The sequence below is a fragment of the Peromyscus leucopus genome, chromosome 13 (assembly GCF_004664715.2).
Source record: "Peromyscus leucopus breed LL Stock chromosome 13, UCI_PerLeu_2.1, whole genome shotgun sequence".
Classification (NCBI taxonomy): Eukaryota; Metazoa; Chordata; class Mammalia; order Rodentia; family Cricetidae; genus Peromyscus; species Peromyscus leucopus.
In genome coordinates, this window is record NC_051074.1 from 38,144,708 (window position 1) to 38,168,306 (window position 23,599).

At 43.2% G+C, this 23,599-nt stretch overlaps 2 protein-coding genes and 1 non-coding gene across 5 annotated transcripts in view; 1 reads left to right on the plus strand and 2 right to left on the minus strand.

The window, feature by feature from the left end:
• Positions 1–23,599, plus strand: part of Usp37 (ubiquitin specific peptidase 37) — a 102,963-nt gene that overhangs the window by 10,057 nt on the left and 69,307 nt on the right. For 2 of the 3 annotated variants that reach the window (XM_028893035.2, XM_028893036.2), the window contains exon 1: positions 23,230–23,405. The gene's annotated coding sequence lies outside the window, so the exon portion shown is untranslated. Of the gene's footprint in view, positions 1–12,845; positions 12,976–23,229; positions 23,406–23,599 lie in introns of those variants that run through there. The other variant, XM_037210263.1, reaches the window with a different exon arrangement.
• Positions 1,504–23,035, minus strand: Cnot9 (CCR4-NOT transcription complex subunit 9). Its single transcript, XM_028893049.2, has 8 exons — positions 22,595–23,035; positions 15,185–15,364; positions 13,579–13,694; positions 11,362–11,471; positions 10,179–10,288; positions 5,605–5,703; positions 5,029–5,120; positions 1,504–3,715 (listed from the first exon to the last, which is right to left on the minus strand). Exons 1-8 carry the CDS (start codon positions 22,616–22,618, stop codon positions 3,547–3,549), a joined length of 900 nt encoding a protein of 299 aa, XP_028748882.1. The 5' UTR covers positions 22,619–23,035; the 3' UTR covers positions 1,504–3,546.
• Positions 11,542–11,672, minus strand: LOC114709345. The gene has a single exon (XR_003736916.1). It is a non-coding gene; the product is annotated as a small nucleolar RNA SNORA36 family (small nucleolar RNA).

Here is a 23,599-nt window from a genome sequence, read left to right on the forward strand (position 1 = left end):
GTCTCTGTCCCTCCCCCCCATCAGTGCTGGGATTAAAGGCGTGCGCCACCACTGCCCAGCTGAAGTCAGTGATTTTTCTTTCTTTTTTTTAAAAAAAAGATTTATTTATTTATTTATTTAGAAGAGGGCATCAGGTCTCATTACAGATGGTTGTGAGCCACCATATGGGTGCTGGGAATTGAACTCAGGACCTCCGAAAGAGCAGCCAGTGTTCTTAACCTCCGAGCCATCTCTCCAGCCCAGATTAATTTATCACATATACAGTGTTCTGCCTGTATATATGTCTACAAACCAGAGGAGAGCACCAGATTTCACTACAGATGGTTATGAGCCACCATGTGGTTGCTGGGAATTGAACTCAGGACCTCTGGAAGAACAGCCAGTGCTCTTAACCTCCGAGCCATCTCTCCAGCCCCGAAGTCAGTGATTTTCAGATTTTCACCTGTGACGTGTGAACTGAGGTTATATATTAATTTCAGTACATTATCTGTCTGTCTGCATGTGTGGGCAGTACAGACCAGTGCTTCAGTTGAGGTCAAAGCATTACTTGCTGGAGTCAGTTCTCTCCCATTATGTGAGTCCTAGGGACTGAATCCATTAGGCTTGGTGACAAGCTTCCTCCAGTGAGCTTTTCACTTGCCCATTATGTTTCTGGGGTTTTTTGTTTTGTTTATCAAGACAGGGTCTCATTATGTAGCTCTGACTGTTCTGGAACTATGTAAATTAGGCTGGTCTCAAACTCAGAGATCCCCCTGGCCTGCCTCCCAAATGCTAGGATTATCTGCACTAAACTAGCGTAAAGCACACAGATGACCTGCCTCTGCCTCCTAAGTGCACTACCATGCCTGGCTTCATCTTCAGGTCCCCATGCCTGCAAGGCAAGCACTTTAACCACGAGCATCTCGCCTCCATGGGTTTCTGGTAACAGCTTTGTCCTTTTTCCTGGCTTTTGAGCAGCAGCAATAGCAAGTAGGGAAATTCTATATACACAGAAAGTCCTTCTCTGAAGCCTGCAGATACCTCTCCACCCTGTCCCACTAGAACAACACAGCTCTCTAAAACCCTTGAAAAAAGAAGTTGGAAATCAGTTGTGTTCCACTAAACCAGGCGTAAGATCAACTCTAAAGATGTCCCGTAGCCCCGAACTCCACAGATGACATTTAAAGCCCATAATAAATGTAAGCACTACGTAAAAAATGTAAGTACTACCTCTTTACTTATAGAAATCTTTCCTACTCAGGCATGGAAGCCAGGAGTGAGGTTCTGCCTGTGCAAGAGACACTAGGGCTACCGTCCTAGACCTCCAAACAGCTTTATCATCAGCTGTTACCTTCTGGCCACCTAAAAATCTGACTACAAAGGAACCACCATTGTCCTCTCTTAGCAGGGCAGTCTGTGTGTGTAAGCAGACAGGGTAGAGGTAGGTCCAACAACAATCACCAGATTAAAGTGCTTAAATAGCTCTATGCTGACAGAATAAATCCCCCAATTAAAAGAAAAAAATTTAAAAAAACAGAGCATGTTTTATTTTAATCCTGTTGAGGGAGAGGGATGGAAAACACATAATAAGGGGAGGGGTGTCTATATAATACATACAACATCAGGACCAACCACAGGGAATGAGACCCAGTACACCCCTCCCCATCCAACTCCTATGCAGGTTCCAAGGCCAGCTGAGGACAGATGGGACGTGAATTAAGACACAATTGGCACAGTAACATGGCCAATGCACCAAAAGATGGCGAGACTGTCCCAGGGAGCAAGGCTCCAGGCCTCAGCTGCTCCCCCCAGTGGAGAGGAATGCAAAACTTTGGCTCAGCAGGAAGGCAGATTTCAAAAATCAGGGTACCCTAGTTAAAACTTTTCAGATCACAAACTGGAGTGAGTCAAAACATCTATTAAGTTGATGTTTCTGCTTTCTCTAAAGTGTCTTTCCTCTTCAGGCCTGAGGCCAGGTTCTCCTCTTCAATTGGGAAGGCAGGGGAATAAGTGCTTATTCTATCCTTCCTAAGTCTAGGCAACTTAATTCCTACTTTCTTGGCTCTAGAGACAGAAGCCAACTAACAAGGCCGGCTCCGTTAGTGAAAGTCGGCTTGAAGAGCCCTTGGGTTGGCTCAACTGCCTCTACAAAGGTTTCTTTGAGCATCCACCCCTTTATAGAACTTCCTCAAACTCGTTACAGACATCTTCAAGTGTGTGAGACATGGTTGAAGACTTCATCTCTCTCTCGAGTTGGATCAATATCCCATCTTTGGAGATGAGGAGGAGAGAGCAAGAGCAAGTGCTGACATGGGAACGGTCACAGAAAGAAAGGCAGTTGACAATTGATTATAGATTCAAGCCCATGGAGACGGAAGGGAACTCCGACACATTATCAATTAAGTAAACAACAGTTAGTGGCAACCCTGTAGTTTCCATAGCCTAAAGAAAATCTGTTAAAGGGAGAGAGGAGACTGAGCCAGCAGAGTCCAGCCATTCATCTTAAATCTGAAGAAACTCATTCAGCTAATACTGTTTCAAGTATAATCACGAGGAGGAAGGCGCTGTTGAAACTCACACGGGGAGAATGAGATCACAGAGCCTACGCCCAGGATCCAGGGGCTTGCCTCCCTTGAGAAGACACCCGGAAATCATCTTTGAAGACCTGATCTGAAGACTGCCATCCCTCCTGCCCCAGTACGATACTCTTCCAGGAAAGCTGGGTAAATTAAGACATCTGCTTTAAGTTTAAGTGGTTAAAAGAAAGGGAAAGAAACACTGAGTTTGGAAAGCTAGCAGCTAGAGCCAGAACCAAGGCTAAGGTCCTCATGGCAGCCAGGCTTGGAAGTGAAAGGACGGGAGCAGAGGGCAACAGGCTCTCGGAGAGCTCCTGCTTATCCTTGGCTTTCCTTCCTCTTCCCCTGCCTCCCATTCCACCCAACAGCCTGATGCAGCTATCTGTCTGCCAGAGGGGATGCAATGCCCAGACCAACTTTTTATTGAGCTTATGCAGCTAACAGACTTGTAAACAGTGCCAATTGACAAAGTTATGCTGAAAACTACAGCTTGTGTCCATTAAACACACCTCTCTCTTGAGATTAAAAACAAAAACCCAAAGTAAACAAATACTGAGAGAGAGAGAATTAAGAGACACATCTTGAGTCTTCCAGGAAGGCAAAGTAAAAAAAAGCCACAAGGCTTGGTCCCAGGCGCTCACCATGCCTAGAGCGTTACTCCTATGACCATGTCTCCTCCACCAGTGGCTAGGTAGAGGTTCAGGAGCAGGGTCATCTTGGGCATGCTGCAAATGCAGCATTTGCTGGTGTTGACACCCTCCTGGGGCTGTGGCGGCAGACTGCTGTGTCAGGAGCCCAATTCCTGGGAGCAGCAGGGGGATCCAGGACCTCCAGTCAGCCCACACACCTCAGCGGGGTACCTTGCCCCTTTTCTCCAGTGCGGTTCAGCATTGAGGTTGTCTATTCCCAGTCGGCAATAAAACCTGAGCTGTTTTCCTCACAGGTTCCACCCCTGCTCCCCAACAGGGAGCAGTGGGAGGGAAAGGGAGGATCACTGAGGAGGCAGGGGGATTCCCCGGGGATCGGTGACCTGGCCCTCTTGCAGGTTCTTCACCAGCTGTGCAAGCCAGCGTTTCGTGGTGGTGTCATCTTTTAGCACCTGGGCAAAGGTTGTGTCCTTCAGCTGGTCAGGGAGGCATTGTCTGAGTGCTTCACGTGCCCTACATCAGAAACAAACAAACCAACCAGGGAGACAACAAATAAACCCACATTTTGGGGCTTAGAAGAGCCCCTTTCTTAGATATAAATACACGACTCCCTAGGTAGGAATCCATGCTTTGTCAAGTTAATCAAGAATCTACTAAAATTCCTTAAAGCAGGTGTTATGCATAGGTCCAGAAACACCTAGAATGTGTAGTCTACAAATATTTCCAGCATATTCCAATGGAGAATTTCATGCAAAAGGAAAACAGAATAAAATGGTGTTATAGTTTACTTCAGTCCAAATTTTCTTCTGATTTATTATAATAAATACTATCAAAATGCCATTAGACATAGCTTATGGTAAATGAAATTATTTTAAAATCTTTACACTGAAAGCAGACATGGCCTCATTTGTATGATAAATCAGATTTTAATTCTATACAAACATCAGTTATATCTGATGTTATATCTTTAAGAGAAATGCTTCAGATTTCTATTTGAAAACCTTAGAAAGAGATAAATAATAAGAACTATGGTAGCATTAATATCTAGAAGCCTGAAAAAGGCAAATGCCAACTACACAGAAGGCTGTTCTGAACAGTTATAGTTCTTATACTCACACAGGTAGAATTTCTAATAAGTATATTGCAAACTTGGAGGAAAACAGGAATCACAAAAAAAAAAAAAAAAAAAAAAAAAAAAGACAAAATGATCAAAGACTAGCTAGTGCTTGACTAACCCCAGTGGCTGGAGACTGAGTTCACATTAATCAAGCTCCCTGATCCCTAGGAACTCAAAGTATTCCATTATGTGGCTTGGCAGAATCTGAGTATGTAGCTTTCAGCATAAATTATGGATTAACAGGACAAAAGGTCAAACATTTCTGAAGTGCATTACATCTACAAAGTGCATGATTCTGGCAGAGATCTTGAACACACCAAGAAAAAGTAATAAGCTCAATGCCTTACAGGAAGCAGAGAACTACAAGCCTAAATAAAGAGCCTCTGGGCTACGGAACTTTCCAAGAGATCTCTGAAAGTTACTTATCTTTCTGATTATTTGGAGCAGTCATAGAAAACCCAAACCACACGATATGGCCTCCCTTGAAATTGTCTGGGCTTTCTGGAATTTCAGGGTAGGACAGAATTACAACGGAAAGATCTAACTAGTGGGTATTAAAAGTTAGAACTTTAGATTTTAATAGGAACTTAGGTTTGTCTTAGATGAACTAGAGTTATATCCTTTCCAATCCTCAAGACATAGGACCCGAGTCATGAGAATCCACTTATGAGACTATTTTCCTAAATTCCTGAGTCCTGTAAATCTTTACCTGGGATTATCTGAGAGTCGAAGGTAACATCTTACTACATGCTTCAGTAGACGGGCAGATGGTTCTTTGGATAGCTGCAGGACCATTTTACCCTGTTTTAACCAAAACAAGAGGGGGAGAAAACACAAAATGATTCTAATTGACACCAAAGATCAGATCATATAAGACCCATTATAGAAGTTTCCAATATTTTTATTTTTTTCCTTTTTGAGACAGGGTCTATGTGGCCTTGGCTAAGCTAGCACTCACTATATAGACGAGGATGGACTCAGACTCACAGAGGTCCGCTTATCTCTGCCTCTGGAGTTCTGGGATTAAAGGTACTCACTCACTATTATGCCAGCTAGTATTTTTGAGACAGGGCATTACTTCTTCACCTGGCTGGTGTGAAACTCATGCTGGCCTCAAGCCTGCAGTGATCCTCTTGCCTCTTTCTGCCTTATAAATCCTGGGATGACACATGTACCACCATGGCCACAACCATTATTTCTAGTTAGAAGGCTAAGTTTTCAGCCAGTTACAAAGAGACTACGTTATGTGATCAGAAGTAAGTTGCAGAGACAGTAAAGAACTTACCAAGATCATGGCAACATGGGAAAAACGCTCATATGTCTGACAAATATAGGCCAAACCAGTGTCATCCAAGAGGATCTTCTGGAGGATAAATGTGGCAACCTGGAGTAAAAAGAACAAATACTATTATACTGAACAATTACTGTATGTCATGATTTTTTTTCTAAAGGCTATTTAAAGGCCTTATTTTTCTTATTGAACTCATTAAGTATATACAATTATTCTCATTTTTATGTAAAAGGGAAAGCCCTAGATAATTATCAGGAGGATTGCATAAAATTTGAGGACAGCCTGGGGTACTTAGTGAGTACCACAAACCAGCTTGAAACGAGTTTAAAACAAAAAACCCATAAAAACCAATGATTCCTCCCTAGACCTTCTAATTTAAACAAGATACTCATTTTGGGGAAAAGGTTTGAGACAAGGTCTTACTCTGTAGTCATGGCTACCTAGCTTCAAACTCATAGCAATGCCCTTGCCTTAGGCAAGAGCACAATGTTTGCTTGCAGGTAATTAGGATGATGACTATCTTTCTTTGGTGCCATTAGAAGTATTATTGTTTTACTGAGAGGTAATATCACTATGATGGGCCAAATAACATGCCTCAAAGGTAGCCAAGTCTTAATTGTCACACCCTGAGAGTGTTGTCTCGTATGTAAAAAATGGTCATTGCAGATATAATTAGGGATCTGTCTGTTTGTTTGTTTTCAAGACAGGGTTTCTCTGTGTAGTTTTGGAGCCTGTCCTGGATCTCGCTCTGTAGACCAGACTGGCCTAGAACTCATAGAGATCCACCTGGCTCTGTATCCCCAGTGCTGGGATTAAAGGCGTGCGCCATGGCCGCCTAGCATAATTAGGGATCTTGAGCTAGAGAGATCACCCACACAGGTCCTAAGAATCACTAGCATCATTCTAAGAGACAGAAAGAGATTTAACCCCAAAGGAGAAGGAAATACAAGACAATGAGATGTGAACAAGTTCTACTGCTTGTTCTGTATAGAGAAGGGAGCCATGTGTAATGGAACACAAGGAATGCAATTCGAGAAGCAACATTCTGGGCGGGGCATGTCAAGGGACTTTCCTCTACAACTTCTATAGGAATCACGGCTCTGCACTACATGGCTTGATTTCAGCTTACTGAAACTAATCTGTGGCTTCAGAACTAAGAATAAATTTATGAATTAAGCCACCATTTAATGTTGCTAATTTGCCTCTGGCAGCAATAGGAAACTAACACAAACACACACAGCAAAGAGCAAATTCACTAACAGAGTGTCACTTGGTGAGTCTTTAGCCTGTATACCATATCTGCATACCACAACAGCTTAAAACACAGAACATTTCCAGCAACTCAGAATTTTAGCATTGCCTTCTATCTTTCCCAGGTAATAGCCGTCCTTTAGAGGTAGTCAGTAAACCACTACTCCAAGGCACCACCAATAGTTATAAAGCAGGCTTATGTCTAGTTTAGTGGATAATGCCTAGTTCCTGAAAGTTACATTGTATATTTACCTAGCAGCATTTAAAACAACCAACCAACCAACCAGGGGCCAATGAGATGACCCTGTGGGTAAGGACACTTGCCACCAAGCCCAAGAGCCTGGGTTTAAAACCCAAAACCCACATGCTGGAAGGAGAGAAGCAATTCCCACAAGTTGTTCTCTAACCTTCACATGTGTGCTGTGGCATGCGCATATACACACAAATAAAAACATTAAACAACCAACCAATCAACTAACTCATATACTTGACTAAATTTTACCACCCTGGAAAAGCACTCAGTAATAGGTCTAGAATTAAGCCTGCACACCTGTAGGCATTAATTTTTTATTTATGTGTATATTTGCTTGTATATGTCCATGTATGGGTGCAAGTCTGTGCAGAAGCCAAAGAGAGTGTCATATGTTCTCTATCAATCTTGGCTTACTCTTTCTAGGCAGGGTTTCTACCTGAACCGGGGGCTTGTGTTTTCCTCTAGGCTGGAAGCCAGCAACCCCTCATGATTCTCTTATCTCTATTTGCTCAGAGCTGGGGTATAAGTGTGCATAAGATGTCCAGCTTGATATATGGGCACTGGAATTTGAACATGATTGTGCAGCAAGTGCTCTCAACTACTAAGCTATTTCTCCAGCCCTATATTTAAAAAAAAAAAAAAAAAAGATTTCTCTATTTTTATATGTATGGGTATCCTGCCTTCATCTATGTCTTACATCATGTGCATGCAGTGCTCAGAGGACAGAAGAGGGCATCAGACCCACTGGGACTGGAGTTAAGGGTGGTTGTGAGCTACTATGGGTAACGGGTATCGAACCTGAGTCCTCTGTAAAAATAGCCAGTGCTCTTAACCAGTGACCCATCTCTCCAGCCCCACCTCTGTATTTTAAAAATACTTCCCAGGTTATTATATCATTCATAATAGGCTTATTTCAGTGTGCACCTACTCCTCAGTTCTGACCTCCCAGGGCATCTGCACACATGCAGTACAGACACACACAGATGTATGCAGGGACACAAAGACACAGACACACACACTATCTCAACTCTCATCCCTAAAAAACTCAGAAAATGATTATAAGAAAAAATAGACATAAAAGGTAGATAATATAACTGAAGTTAGTGATACAAGAGGTTAGAAAAATAAAAAGAAAAATATAAAAAGCAAGCCACCTACAAAAGGAAAGAAACTTTACTACAACATTCAATGTCAAAACACAAAAGGGTTTTGGCAACAGAATTTTCAGAAGGAAAAATGAGGTGAGAATTTTATACAGTCACTGCTCTTGCTGAAGTTCAAGTACACACCCCTCACTTCATGACAGAAAACCAGAGGGATAGATTTGGCATGAAGATGGCTCAGTGGGCCAAATTTTGCTATATCAGCTTCTAAGGACCAAAGTCTGGCCGGGTGCTGGTGGCACATGCCTTTAATCCCAGCACTCAGGAGGCAGAGGCAGGCAACTCTCTGAGTTCAAGGCCAGCTTGGGCTACAGACTGAGTTCCAGGACAGCTAGGACTGTTACCCAGAGAAATCCTGTCTGAAAAAAATAAAACAAAATGAATAAATAACAAACAAAAGACCCAGGTTTGGATCCCCATCACCCAAGTAAAAGCTGATGTGACATCGTATCTGCAACCCTAGACTAGCTGGTAGCCCGTCTAGTAGAAAGAGTGAGCTCTATGTTTCTGTCTCAAAGACTGGTGGAGAAAGTAACGGAGACACCTGACAGTCAGTGATCATTAGCCTCCACAAGGGGATCTTCAGGCAGCACACATACAAAGGAATTAACTATCAATCAGATATTCTTCTGAAAGGTCTGGAGCTTTTATGTCTGTCTTTTAAGACAGTGTCTTGTTATCAGCTCTGTCTGGTCTTGAACTTGTAATCTTTCTGCCTCAGCTTCCATGGTTTGTGGGTTTTTTTTTTTTTTTTTAAAAAGATTTATTTACTTATTATGTATACACAAGAGGGCGCCAGATCTCATTACAGATGGTTGTGAGCCACCATGTGGGTGCTGGGAATTGAACTCAGGACCTCTCGAAGAGCAGTCAGTGCTCTTAACCTCTGAGCCATCTCTCCAACCGGTTTGTGGCTTTTAATGATGATCTAATAATAATTTTTATACGAAAGAGGAAAAAAACAGGAACTCCAGAGACTGCCCAGCCAACAAAAGCAGTAGTGTGTGCACTGACTAGTTTTATGTCAACTTGACACAAGCTAGCGTCATCTGAGAGGAGGGAAACTCAATTGAAAAAGTGCTTCCATAAGATTGGGCTGGCAAACCTGTAGAACATTTTCTTAATTAGTGATTGACGTGGGAGGGCCCACAGCACCACATCCATCTTTTTTTCTTATGCTTACATTCATTTTCCTTTCTTTTCTGGGGTTGGAGTGGAGGGGATAAAGGAAGAAAGAGTGTGTGAATTTTTGTGCACTCTATGTGTACACGTGTCTTTTGAGGCCATAAGAGGATTGGTGGTCTTGGGTGCTTTAAGAGCACAAGTTGAACAAGCTACATGGAGCAAGCCTGTAAGCAGCACCCCTCCATGACTTCTGCATCAGTGCTTGACTTTCCGCTCTAACTTCCCTGGATACTGGACTAGGAGCTGTAAAATGAAATAAACCCTTTCACTCCCAAGCTGCTTTCTGTCATAGTATATTATCACAGCAATAGAAACTTTAACTAAGATACCATATAAGCCTGATGACCCAAGCTTGACTCCCAGAACCCACGTAAAAAGCCAGATTTGGTGTCAAGCATCCGTAATCCCGGCACTCCTACAGTGAGATGGGAAACAGACAGGAGAACTGTCCAGAAGCTGGTGGATCAGTTCACAGCAGTAGAAACAAGAGAGACCCTTGCCCAACAAGGTAGAAAGTGAGAACCAACTCCCCAAAGTTGTCCTTTCTCTCCATGTGTGCCATGGCAGAGTCACTCACACTCACACAAATAAACACATTTTAAGAGAAAAGACATTTTTGAAGGTAAAAAATCTGGGGAGGCAGAAAATGAGTCTTGAGTCACAAAGCAGCAGCTCCAGAGCCAAAACAATGTTGACTCTCACTTAAAATCATATACCGTTTTAGAAAGTTCACTTCCGGATTCCATAATGCGCAAACACAAAGGGATGATTTCTGTTGTCAATAAAAAGTTGATTACTTCTTGTTCATCTGTTTTAACCAAGGCCCCTAAAGAAAATATGGACAAACAAAATTATTTTAGAGGAACGAATTCTAATCACATTTACTCTACACTGTTCATCAAAATAAGCTAAAGAATTGAAGTAATTCGATGCACAGACTGTAGTTTCTGTGTCAGGCAATCAGTTCTATATCCATGGGAAGAAAAAACAACAGTCAGCTGCAGAGAGTCACCCGTGTAATCCCAATATTGGAAAGGCTAACGCAGGAAGATGTTGAGTTCAAGGCCAGCCTGGGCAACTTACTGAGACGTTGTGTCAAAATTTAAAAAATAAAATAAAGCAAGTGGGAAAAGTGCTCAGTGTTAAAAACACTAGCCTAGTACAAGCTCTGAGTCAGTTAAGCAAGATCATTCAACTTAGTTAAAATCAAGTTATTGTTTACCCCCTCTGTAATTTGATGCTAAAATCAGATCTCTTTTTTTAAAAAGATTTATTTATTTATTATGGCCACAGTGTTCTGTGGGCACATATGCCTGCAGGCCAGAAGAGGGCACCAGATCTCACTACAGATGGTTGTGAGCCACCATGTGGTCGCTGGGAATTGAACTCAGGACCTTTGGAAGAGCAGTCAGTGCTCTTAACCTCTGAGCCATCTCTCCAGCCCCTAAAATCAGATCTTGATTACTGATCCTCACAGTTGTTACCAGCAACACTGAGAACAGTGCTTGGTAAGTCTGCATGCACTTATAGTAAATCAGACAATGTAAAAGACAAAAAATGAGTAAGCTGTAAGAAGTTGAACACACAACTCAGACCACTATTGCCTGTAAGAACTTCAGGCTTACAAAATGTCCCTCATCACTTACCTCTGCTGTTGGTGCAGTTCAGTAGGTAGAGTGCCTGCCTAACACGCACAAAAACCTGGGTTCAGTCCCCAGCAGTGCATTAAGAATGGTGACGTATGCCTATAATCCCAGCATTTGGAGGTGAAGGTTAGAGGATCAAAAATTAAAAAATTCAAGAGTATCCTCAGCTAGATAGTGAGCCTGAAGCTAGCCTATGGTACATGAGACTGTCACACACACAAAACAAAAACAAACAAACAAAAACACAACTTACCAATAACTCCGAGGCTGGTGAGCCGAAGATATTCAAAAGGACGAGTTTTGCTGACTGTGTGCAAAAAGGGGTACAAAAAAAGTGGGATGTGTGCTGCAAGAAAAGCTGACCTGAAAGAAAAAACAACCACATTTAGAACCCAGAGTGGATTTCTTTTTTTTCTTTTTTTTACTTATTTATTTGTGTAGACTAGAAGTATATGAATAGAGTAATACTCTCTATTCAGTCATTCCCCCAAGTCAATTTCAATGTCCCAAAGTTTAATTAACAGAACAGGGAAGCTGCCCTGAACTGAACTCAACACTTTGGAGCAGAGTAGATTTTTAAACATCAAATTTCTAAGCCTGAAACAATACTCGAGATTGCCAGAGTAAGGCAAACTTTAGAAAAGAATTTTATTGGCTTTTAGTCTTGACCAGCGTTCTGAAATGTGTAATTTTGTACCCTAGGAGACATGTGTCAATGTTTGGAGATATATTTGTCAGAAATAAGAAATGTTGAGGGGCCGGGCAGTGGTGGCACACGCCTTTAATTCAAGCACTTGGGAGGCAGAGGCAGAGGCAGGCGGATCTCTGTGAGTTCAAGGCCAGCCTAGTCTACAGAGTGAGTTCCAGGACAGGCACCAAAACTACACAGAGAAACCCTGTCTCGAAAAACAAAAACAAAACAAAACAAAAAAAGAAATGTTGAGGGCTACTTAGCATACAGTCACAGAGGCCAGAGATGCCTACTGTTTAGAAGAGTACCCTCTTGCCCTCATCCACACATCGGACATACTCAGCTCTGGGTATCAGTGTGTAACATCCATTCAGGCTAGGGTGATTAAAGCAACACAATACCTTTGGTCCCCACTAAATACCTTAAAAACTCATAAACTCAAAAATATGATAGTTTAAAAGAGCAAGTCATAAATGATAAAGCCAATGTGCTGTTGCACATCTAGATAGAATCCTAGCACTCAGGGGCCTGCCTAAATTAGGAGAGTCATGAGTTTGGGGCCAGCCTGGAGATACTGTCTCCAAAAGAGAAGAGATTAGTGCTGAAGAGATTCTTCCAGGAGCCTGGAAAGATGGCTCTCGGTGGTGAAGAGTATTTGTTGGGACCTGAGTTCAGTTTCCAACACCCATTTCGGTTATTTTACAACTGCTTCTGGTAACTACAGTTGCAGGGGATCTGATGTTTTCTAGTCTCTGTAAGCACCCAAACAAGAGTGGTAGGCAGGTACGTGTTTGCCCTCTAGCACACGCACACACACAGCATGCTAATGCCAGGTGTGGTGGTACATATCTTTAATTCCAGAACTTGAGAGGTAGAGACAGGTGGGATCTCTTTGAGTTCAAGGACAGACAGCCAGGACTGTTATACAGAGAAACTGTTTCAAAAAAAGAAAAAAAGAGAGATCCTTTTAGATCAAACTTCACTGATGTAAGATTCTGATTTAAATGAACATAAAATAATTACTTAATTTTGGTTTTTTGGAACAGGGCCTCACTCTGTAGCAAGCCTCTTGTCTTAGCCTCCTGTGTGCTGGATTACAGCTATGAATCATCACGTCAAGCTTAAAGCTCTGGATTCATATTTGGGATTGAATCACTGTCAGAAAATACTTTTAAGGTAACTAAGCAAAATCTTTCCTCTTAGGTCACAGCAAGTCACTAAATTAGTTGATTTGCTTATGTTTCTTGCTATTTTGAAAACTGTTTCTATGATGCTGAAAGTATGGAATTGTAGTCTACTTTATTTTAAAACATTACACTTCCTTCAAATCTGTAACCAGAAACTAAAAATAGTTATCAAACTTAACTGCATACAAATATGTATATCAACTGTCAAAGAAAAACTAGAGAACGGTGGGTATGGTGGTATACAACCACAATCCCAGCACTTGACAGACAGAGACAGCAGGATTAAGAGTTGGAGGTCAGTCAGGCTGGAGAGATGGCTCAGCCGATAAAGGCTAGGCTCACAACCAAAAATATTAAGAGTTGGAGGTCAGTCTCAGCCATAAAAACAAAAGCAAAAACAACCAACCCTAACCACAAATACCCACAAGGAACTCCAAAACCAACTGATAAATTTTAAAAAAAGGAAGAGTTCTGAAGACTCATATCCACACACCACACTGCATGCCTTTCTCTGATCACTCAGCAAGGGTATCTAAGCTCCTATGAAACACTCATCCACCCCCATTAACTTACCAACACACACAACACTTACCTGGTCTCCGGGTGTGAGGCCACACACTGCAGCAACGCTAAAGCATTGCAAACTCTGTTGGACTGGTGTGCTGTCAAAGTTGGAGGGTTGATAGATGGATAAATATTTACAATTTCCTGAAAAATTCCAAGAATCCCAGAGAGCAATTAATCACACAATTATTACCACAATGTCACAGCACAGTAAGTTTAAAAGGCCACTTTAATTCCTGCAGAATTCATCACAAGCATACTGGACTAACTAGGCAAGACCTTTCCCCATGTGACTCTGGGAATACTGCTATGAAAACAACTGGGTCTCCTACACTTCCTCCTAGATTTTACAGCTAATCTTTATTTTATTGTATTTTATGTGTGTTGGTGCTCTGTCTGCATGTATGTCTGTGCATCATGTGTATGCAGTGCCCACAGAGACCAGAAAGAGGGTGTCAGATCCCCTAGAACTGGAGTTATAGCTGGCTGTAAGTCAAAATGCAGGTGCTGGGGATCAAATCCAGGACCTCTGGAAGAGCAGCCAGTGTTCTTTACCACTGAGCATCTCTCCAGCCCCCGTAGCAGTCTTTTAATTGAGGGACCCTTACATAACTTTTAGAGTTGTATTCTACTCTATAATGATGAGACCTACGTGCATTACAATTCACATTACACTTACACTTACAATTACAATACACTTACAGATTCTTGGCTGTATGTGTCAGGAATGGCATATGAATTTACTGAACAAATTTGAAAGATTATTAGTAATTTGGGGAAGAACTTTATAGGATGATTATTCTACTACTACCTTGGTACTTTGGGATTGTTCCCTTTTAATTTGTGTTTCACCTATCACCACTCTGGCCTGACTCAAATTTCAGTTATTTATTCTTGGTCTTACTCATTTGTTTGTGTGGTGTGTGTGCACATCATAGCACATGTGTGGAAGTCAGAAGACAACCTGCAGGATCCAGATCTTCCTTGTCCCGTGTTGGTCCCAGGGATCAAATCCAGGTTGTCAGCAATCCGATCGTCTTTATCCAATAAGTCACCTTACCAGGTGCAGCTGTTTATTTTTTAAAAACACACACAGATACCCACCTTTTTAATTCGATAGCTGCTACACCTTTATCTCAACATTTTCTTTCCTTAGACCATATCTATGGTCCTTATACTAAGTTCCTCCCTGCTATACAGATCTATCCTGTTGTACTTCTAAAAGCTGTTTCTCAACACGGTTCTTAGATTCACCTGTTAAACACAGATTTTAAAGCCTACCTCTCAGACCAACTAAATTCAACCTCCAAAATAATACATTTTAACAAATATCTACAACTTTTAAAAAACTGATTCTTGCCAGGCAGTGGTAGCACATGCCTTTAATTTAATCCTAGCACTCAGGAGGCAGAGGCAGGCAGAGCTCTGAGTTTGAGGCCAGCCTGGTCTACAGAGTGAGTTCCAGAACAGCCAGGGTTACAAAGAGAAACTCTGTCTCAACAAATAAACAAAAACAAAACAGATATTTAAACAATCATTCTTCTAAAGTCTTCCAAACTCTTTTGAGCCAAGAAGAGAAAACCACGCAAGTGTGACAAACATGAGTGAATTCCTACTTGTGGACACACACCCACCTGTAAAAGTGCTGCAATAGTACCAAATGAATGCCACAGCATGGGTGCCAGGTCAGGGACAGACTCTCGCTTCTTGCTTAGCTCTAGCAAAGCATTTTCCCTCGTCTCAGGACTGGACAGTTCATTGATCCACTGATAGATCTTCTCTCTGTCCACTTGGGCCAGTGCAGTAGGCACAGGCTTCAGGGGAGAACAAGAAAACATGTGTCAATTTATTACAATTAAACCAAGGCTCATCCTGCAGTAGTGCTTTAGAAAAATGTATTTTTCGAAATAGGAGCTTTACTAAACACATATATTTGATGCAAAGTAACTCAACCTGTTTGACAGTTAATGAGCCCATGTTTAGGAATTTATGTTATAGGTGTATTTGGGCTGTACTGAAAATATATCAGTATGCTTATTATTATGATGTTTTAAGGCAGAAAACTAACAAACAGCTAAAAATAAGAGATGACAAATATATCTTGGTGCATCTTTATATTGGAATATTATGGAGCCCTTTATGAAAAGACATAGCTCAATATGGGCCATATTACAAAAAAAAATAAAAATATGCAAAACACATTGCTGCAAAAAGAAAGGATGCATGTTTAGGTCATTAGATTACCTTAAAAAAAAAAAAAACTAATGGTGAAAACACAGGGTACATTTTAGCTTTAAATTCTTTGCTTAGTTCTCATAGAAAAAGTCCTATAACAATAACTAAAAGACAGCGGCGTGGTGCGCACGCTTTAATCCAGCACTCGGAGCAGAGCCAGGCGGATTCTGTGAGTTCAAGCCAGCTGGCTACAAGTGAGTTCCAGAAAGGGCAAGCTACACAGAAAACCTGTCTCAAAAAAACCAAAAAAAAAATAAAAAAAATAAAAAAAATAAAAAAAAAAAACAATAACTAAAAGACTCATAAGAACTAGATCAGCAATATAGTATCTATCCTGGTTAATACTCGTTCCAGTCAGCTTTCTCCCAAATCTTGTCATACATACATCACCACAGTAAACTCCAGGACCTGCTCTTCCTCTTGCACTAAGAATATAAGCCTGCGACTTGTATTCAGCATCCCTGTACCTCAACCTGCCTGGAAGTTACCATATAGCATGTTATCACATTTGTGTACAAAGTCCCGCCCTCATATGTCCCCTTCCCAGAGTTGATGTGGTGCCAGCAGAGAATACCTCTGCCAGTGCCCTAAGAGCAATGCCTCAAAAGACACGGTCACCTCCTCCAGCAACCCCTCCAGAGTCATCGCTGAGGTTGCAGTTTCCATGGAACTCTGCTCCAGAACCTCTTCAAATGGGTGGAAATGAGACCCTCCCAGGCATGAGCTTCAGTTCCGCAGCCATTCTAGCAGCAGAAGGGCATGTGTGTCTAAGCAACACAGAAGGGAGCAAGATCCCCTGGAACTGGAGTTACAAATGGTTGTGAGCTGCCATGCTCGTGTTGGGAACTGAACCTGGGTCCCCAGAAGAGCAGAAATGCTCTTAACTGCTGAGCCATCTCCCTAGTCCCCACACAGTCTTATTGTTAGGCACTATTTTATACTATCTATTCTTATCATTTAAAAAAGTTTATCTTATTTTACTTATGTATATGGAGGTATCCAGAGGCCAGAAAGGGCATCCCTCAGAGCTGGGATTACAGGCAGTTTGAGCCACCCAATGTGAATGATGGGAATCAAACTTCAGTCCTCTGTAAGAACAGTACAAATTTGCAGTTGCTGAAGCATTTTAGACTTCTCAACTTCACTTCATAGACAAGACAGCTAAGGCATAGAGAAGTTACTTAAATTTAGATGGCAATAGGCTCATGCCTATAATTTCAACACTCTGGAGGCAGAAACAGGTAGATAGATCTCTGTGAATTTGAGGTGCCTGGTCTATGCAGCAGGTTCCAGGCTACCTAGAATTATATAATGAGACTATCTCAAAACAAGTAGTCTGGCAACAGAGCTCAGACTCTTTACTCTTTTTTTTTTTTTTTTTTTTGGTTCTTCGAGACAGGGTTTCTCTGTGTAGCTTTGCGCCTTTCCTGGAACTCACTTGGTGGCCCACGCTGGCCTCGAACTCACAGAGATCCGCCTGCCTCTGCCTCTCGAGTGCTGGGATTAAAGGGGTGCACCACCACCGCCCGGCGAGCTCAGACTCTTAACTTCTTTGCTAATGTTGCTTCTTATCTGCCTGAAAGTCAGATCTGATCTAAAAACAATGTTCTTTCTTTTTTAGAGTTACAAGTGTATGCCACCAGCACACAACCTGAAGATGACTTTTAATAAAGCATTGATTTAGACATATAATTAATATGTAAAAGTTTCAAACAAACATTATTATGCTTAGTTCAACAGATCCCAAAGAAAACTTAGTATCAAGAATAATATCATTGATGTTAGGAGAAATTCTCTAGTTATGAAATTACATAGCACTTAATAAACATTTTTTCCCCCCGAGACAGGGTTTCTCTGTGTAGTTTTGGAGCCTGTCCTAGAACTCACTCTGTAGATCAGGCTGGCTTCAAACTCACAGAGATCTGCCTGGCTCTGCTTCCCAAGTGCTGGGATTAAAGGCATGCACCACTAGGCTTATAAATTATTTTAAATAAACATTTATGTGTAAATTGTAAATGTCATTTTCCTCCTCTGGTGAACTGAAAACGTGATGTTGAGTTTCTTCAAGAGAAAAGAGCTTCTTGTTTAAGGGCCAGTCCAGTTCACTGTCTTCCTGATATGACAGCGAGTGAAGGAAAGAATGGGGTTAGACTGAACAGATCACCTCTCAAACTGAGGTGGCTTTCATTTAACTCCCTGTTCAGGCCTTGAACTCACAGCAATCCTTCTGCCTCGTCCTCTTGTACGCTAGGATTATAGGCTGACTACACTTGACAACATGTACCTTTGAGTATTAACATAAAGAATATGATTTAAAAAACTTTAAAAATCACACTGAAAGTAGTAACTGTCCTTATGAGGACTCCATTTTTAAAATTTTTGTTTGTAAGTTAGGGTTTCATTATACAGACCAGATTGGCCTGGAATTCGTGGTGATATTTCTTGATCTGTCTCCCAAGTCTTGGGATTACAGGTTTGTGTCAGCTTCAAAGTGACTTTAAAAAATTCAAAGTAGGCCCAGTGAGGTGACTCAGCTGGTTAAGGGTGCTTGCCACCAAGCCTGAGACTCTGAGTTTCTTTCATCCCCAGGATTCAACATGGTAGGATAGAACTGACTTCTACAAGTCTCTGTCTTTCTGTCTCTCTATGTGCCTGCCTGTCTGTCTGTCTCTCTCACACACTAAACAAATAAATGAAAGTGGACCAGTAAAGAGAAACTAGATTCTTTGCCCTAAGTTTAAACAGGAGTTTGGCAGCAGTGAACCAATTTTATTGAGTACATTCCTGCCAAAGAGTAGGGCACCTGGGAGTCAACCTGTTTAAATACAAAGACAATAAAACGGGCTGGGAAAATGTCAGTATGTGCCTACAGCTCACCACGAGGATCAGAGTTTGGATCCCCAGCATCCATACAAAAGCTAGCTAGATATGAAGACACAGCACCTTAGAACCCAGAACTCACAGGGGAAGGTTTGTCAGTCAGCTAGTCTAACTGAAATGGGAAGCTTCAGGCTCAGTGAGAGACCCTCTCTCAAAAAGAAACAAGGGGGCTGGAGAGATGGCTCAGCAGTTAAAAGCACTTGTTGCTCTTATAGAGGGCCTGGGTTCAAGAACCTACATGGTAACTCACAATTATTGTAATTCCAGTTACATACACGCAGTCAAAACATTCACACACATAAAATAAAATCTAAAAAAAGGAAAAGAAAGAGACACAAGGTGGTGTCAGGGAAAATGACTCAGTCAGTACAGCACTTGTCTTCAAGACCCACATAAAAAGCCCTACAAGTGTGGTTGCTTAAAATCCTAGCACTCAGGAAGCAGAGACAGAGAATCCCAGGGGGAAGCCAGTCTAAATGGAGTCACAAGGTTCAAGAGAGAGGACAAAGTGTAGAGTGACCAAGAAAATATCTGATGTCAATTTCAGGCCTAGACAAACACCTGCACTTGTACCCACACACCTTTAACAGATGATACATAAAAGACAATAATTAAAATTGAAGAAGTGGAGAATCACAGAGAAAGACATCTGACACTGAACTCTGGTTGCCATACATGCATCAAATAGGCAACTCATGTGCATATGAACATACACACACACACACAGTAATTCAAGTGTTCAGAGATGCTAAAATTGCCAGTAGAAATCAGTGACAACCTTATGTTAAAGGTGTATCTAATGCCTCTCCTAAAGTTTACTTTGGCTGTTTCATGACCAAATAGCAATTACAGAAGAGTCAATGTCATACTTCCACTAATCTAAGTAGCCCCCGGGGTCTATAGAAAAGTAATATTACGTTATTAAAACAGAAAGTATACAAACCCAGCCAATGACCAACTACTTAGTTTTTTCATTCACTTATTTAGTGTGTGTATATGCCATGGTGCATTCGTGAAAGGGAGAGAACCACGTGTGGGAGTTATGCCTCTTTTCCAACCACATGGGTTCTGGAAACAAACTCAGGTAATCAGGCTTGGAGGCAAAGAAAGCATCTTTATCTTCGACCCACCAACCGATCTTACTAGCTGCAGTTTTTCTCACATCATTAGTGTTCTACTTTTTACATTTTGTGTGTGTATATATACACGTGTGTGGTATATATACACGTGTGTGGTATATATACACGTGTGTGGCAGAGGTGTGCACAGAGACCTCCTTAAGTCAATCTTGGCCATATTCCTTTGGGGCAGGGTCTTTTACTGAACCTGGTGCTAGGTTGGTAGTCAGCAACCCCTAGTGACTCTTCTGTCTCTGGGGGACCCAGAGTTCTGGGGTTGCAGACATGAAGTCATAGCTGGCTTTTTATGTAAGTGCTGGGGATTTGACCTCAGGGTCTCATTCTTGAGCAGCAAGTGCTCTTACCCGCTCAGCCATCCATCTCCCTTTATCCCCTTACATTTACTAATTTTGCAAATAACCCTTCACTGTTTCTGTCCACAATAAATAGAAAAAACAAATTTTGTTTTGAGAATAATGAAGACATAAGAATGTATTCCATAATGACAAGAGCACACTATATTATATTTCAACTACCTCAGTATCTTTTGTTATTGTCTCTCTAGTAAATAATAGCTGCATTCATTGTCCTTCAATAGTACTTCCTATCTCCCTAACTAAAGGATGGTTTCCTTGCTACATATTAAAAAAGAGAAAGACACTATCTCACCTAGAGGAACAACTTCCAAAGTTGACTCTGGTCTCCACACATGCACACCCACAATATGAACACATACACGTAAGATTTCATTACTAAGAAAAAACCAAGTGTCTCTTCAAAAGACTTAGGTTATTGTGGGTATTGCTACATGTATTCTTCCTTTCAATTTCTAGTAAATGGTGGTTGTTGTTGTTGTTGTTGTTTTTTGGCACAGATCAAAATAACAAGCAGGTTGAATTATGGGAATAAGGGATTGTGAAGGAATTGGCTCCAAGTTTTATGCTTCAGTCTCGTCACTAACCAAACATCCTAAAGGATGAGTGGTACAAAACTTGTCCAAGCTGCCATTTGGGTCAAATAGTTTAACAAATATTCAAGTTTTTAAATTTATGCACAGCATTGTAAATTGAAGAAATACATATTGAAAACTTTTTTTTCTTTCTGGTTTTTCCAGGGAGGGTTTCTCTGCGTAGCCATGGCTGTCCTGAATTTGCTATGCAGACCAGGCTGGCCTCAAACTCAGATTCGCCTGCTTCCCAAGTGCTGGGATCAAAGGCGTGTACTACCACCGCCCGGCTTGAAAGTGTTCTTTTTTTGTTTGTTTTTTTCCAGACAGGGTTCTCTGTATAGCTTTGGAGCCTGTCCTGGAACTCGCTCTGTAGCCCAGGCTGGCCTTGAACTCAGAGATCCACCTGTCTCTACCTCCCGAGTGCTGGGATTAAAGGCGTGAGGCGCCACCGACGTCCGAAGTGGTTTTTTTTTTTTTTTTTTAAGATTTATTTATTTATTATGTATACAGCATGTATGACTGCAGGCCAGAAGAGGGCACCAGATCTCATTACAGATGGTTGTGAGCCACCATGTGGTTGCTGGGAATTGAACTCAGGACCTTTGGAAGAACAGCCAGTGCTCTTAACCTCTGAGCCATCTCTCCAGCCCCCAAGTGTTTTTAAACTATCCTGCTTCCCATATGGTTGTGAATGGCCATTCAGTCAGCATTATTTAAGTGCTTACCTTACAGTAGTAATGTCCTAGTAGGGGGCAAACCAAGTGAATGGGATTCACCAGAGATTTTATATATATATATATATATATAATGTGTGTGTGTGTGTGTATCCATATACATATATATCCATATATATATCCATATATAGATATATAGATAGATATGGATATATATATATATCCATGACCTCGAGAGGGAGACGGACAACACACAAGTTAAAAAATAAGTTTAAAAAAATCCAGTAATTACACACTGGGAAATCAATACTCAAGAGAAAATATTGGGGTTACAAGCTACTGTGAACATGGTCAGAAAAAGATACTCTAAGGCAGATTTGTGTATATGTAATGGAGGCAGTCCTAAGGACAACAGCAGGTAAAGAAAACAGAGGCTGCGTCTTGCAGCGGAAAAGGGCATGCACTTTTGGCCGGGGCTTAAGGAGCAAGTGATGGAAACCAAGCCCATAAACGTGACTATGGACCACATCATACAAGGCTTATAGGCCACGGAGTGGTCTACTTTCTCTAAATGTAACCGAAAGCCATAGGATGACTTCAGGGAGGTATAAAACGTATAATAATAATCAGCTTTGCTTGTTAAAAGATAAAACGAGGTGTGCGAGGAAGGCTTTAAACGCAGAGAACTCTAAAATCGGATGCAATCATCCTGAAAACTTCGGGTCTCTGGCCTTCTACATGCAAAGCCAGTGGCCTGAGCTCGAAGCCATTTCCTCCCCACGGAGCTGTGCCTAGGCAAGGGGCTCCTCCAGGAGCACGGGACCAGAGCGAGTGGCCGTGGAATTATCCTCATCCCCGCCGACGGCCAGCACACAACCGGCGTCCAGAAACTGACGCCGCCGGGTTCCAAGGAATCAAATGAATGGCCCGCTGGGGCCGCGCGGGGCACGGGAGCAGGCCTCGGCTCCGGAAGAGAACGCGGGAGGCCGCGCGCGAGGCCAGGAGGGGAGACGGAGACGGCGGCGGGGGAGGGGGGAGAGCTGGAGGGGGGTCCGACTCCGCCACGGTCGGAGCGCGGTGGGGCGACTCCCGGACCTCGCGGCTCCGGCCAGCAGCAGCCGGACTCGGGGCCCGGCTCTGGGAGGCTCGGCAGCCGGCTGAGACGGGCATCCCGGCGCAACCACTCACCGCTGCCGTCGCCAGGCTGTGCATGTTGGGAGCGGCCGCCGCTCTCCTCCTTCCGCCGGACGCGCCGGACCCGCGTCCCGGCTTCAGCGGCGGCTGTGCAGCCCGCGATGAGGAGCCGCCATCCGCCTCCGGCTGGCTCCTCCCCCTGCGCTAGTCCTCTGACCTCTCACCTCTGACCCTCCACCCACACCGCCCTTTCCCGCCTCCTGGCCCTCGGCCTAGCTACAAGTCCCAGGGTATAGCCTCTGACACGTCGGATTCAGTCTCGAAATGACGTCTGCAGCCTACTGGCCCTCGTATTCCCCCGGCATCGCAGGTACATCCCCAGAGGAGCGTGAACTCCGACTTTTCCTCCTAAGGCCAGAGAAGGGCGGGAAAAGGCCGGCGGTATTGGAAGGACACGAAGTGCGCATGCTCCACCAGGCTGAGCGAGCGGAAAATGGGGGGAGGTCCCAAGTCGGTAAAATGGGGGAGTGCGCATGTGTGCTACAGCACCGTCACGGCCGGGGCGGGACCGCCCGGGTGAGGGGCCGGGCCTGGTGAGGGGGCGGGATCGAATGCCTGAGGGGGCGGGGCTCGGGCGCTGACGCGCACGCTCCCGGACTGGTTGCGTCGAGAGTGCGTGCGTGCGTACGTGTTTGCGTGTGGTCACAGTTCCCGCCATCAGCGGGTTTAGGTGTGCAGGGGAGAGCACGGCCTCGCTGTGTCGGGCCAGGGGAGCCCCTTCCTGTGGAGCCCCTCGGCTCCTCCCCCTCCGCGGCAACTCTGGGCTTCCGGCAGGCTCGTCCGGGGCTGGGACCCTCCGGCGCAGGTAAGGCGGGCCGGGACAGCTTCTGAATTGAGCCGTTTTCCCCGGCTTCATTCCTCCACCCACCCACTCCCCCCCCAACTCCGTGCGGTCCGCCCACTCGGCGGCCACTCCGCGGAGTTCGCCCGGCTGCTACTCCGCCTGCCCCGGGTCCCTGGACGCTTCCCGAGCTTTACAGGTGCCCCGGTCCGAGGGTT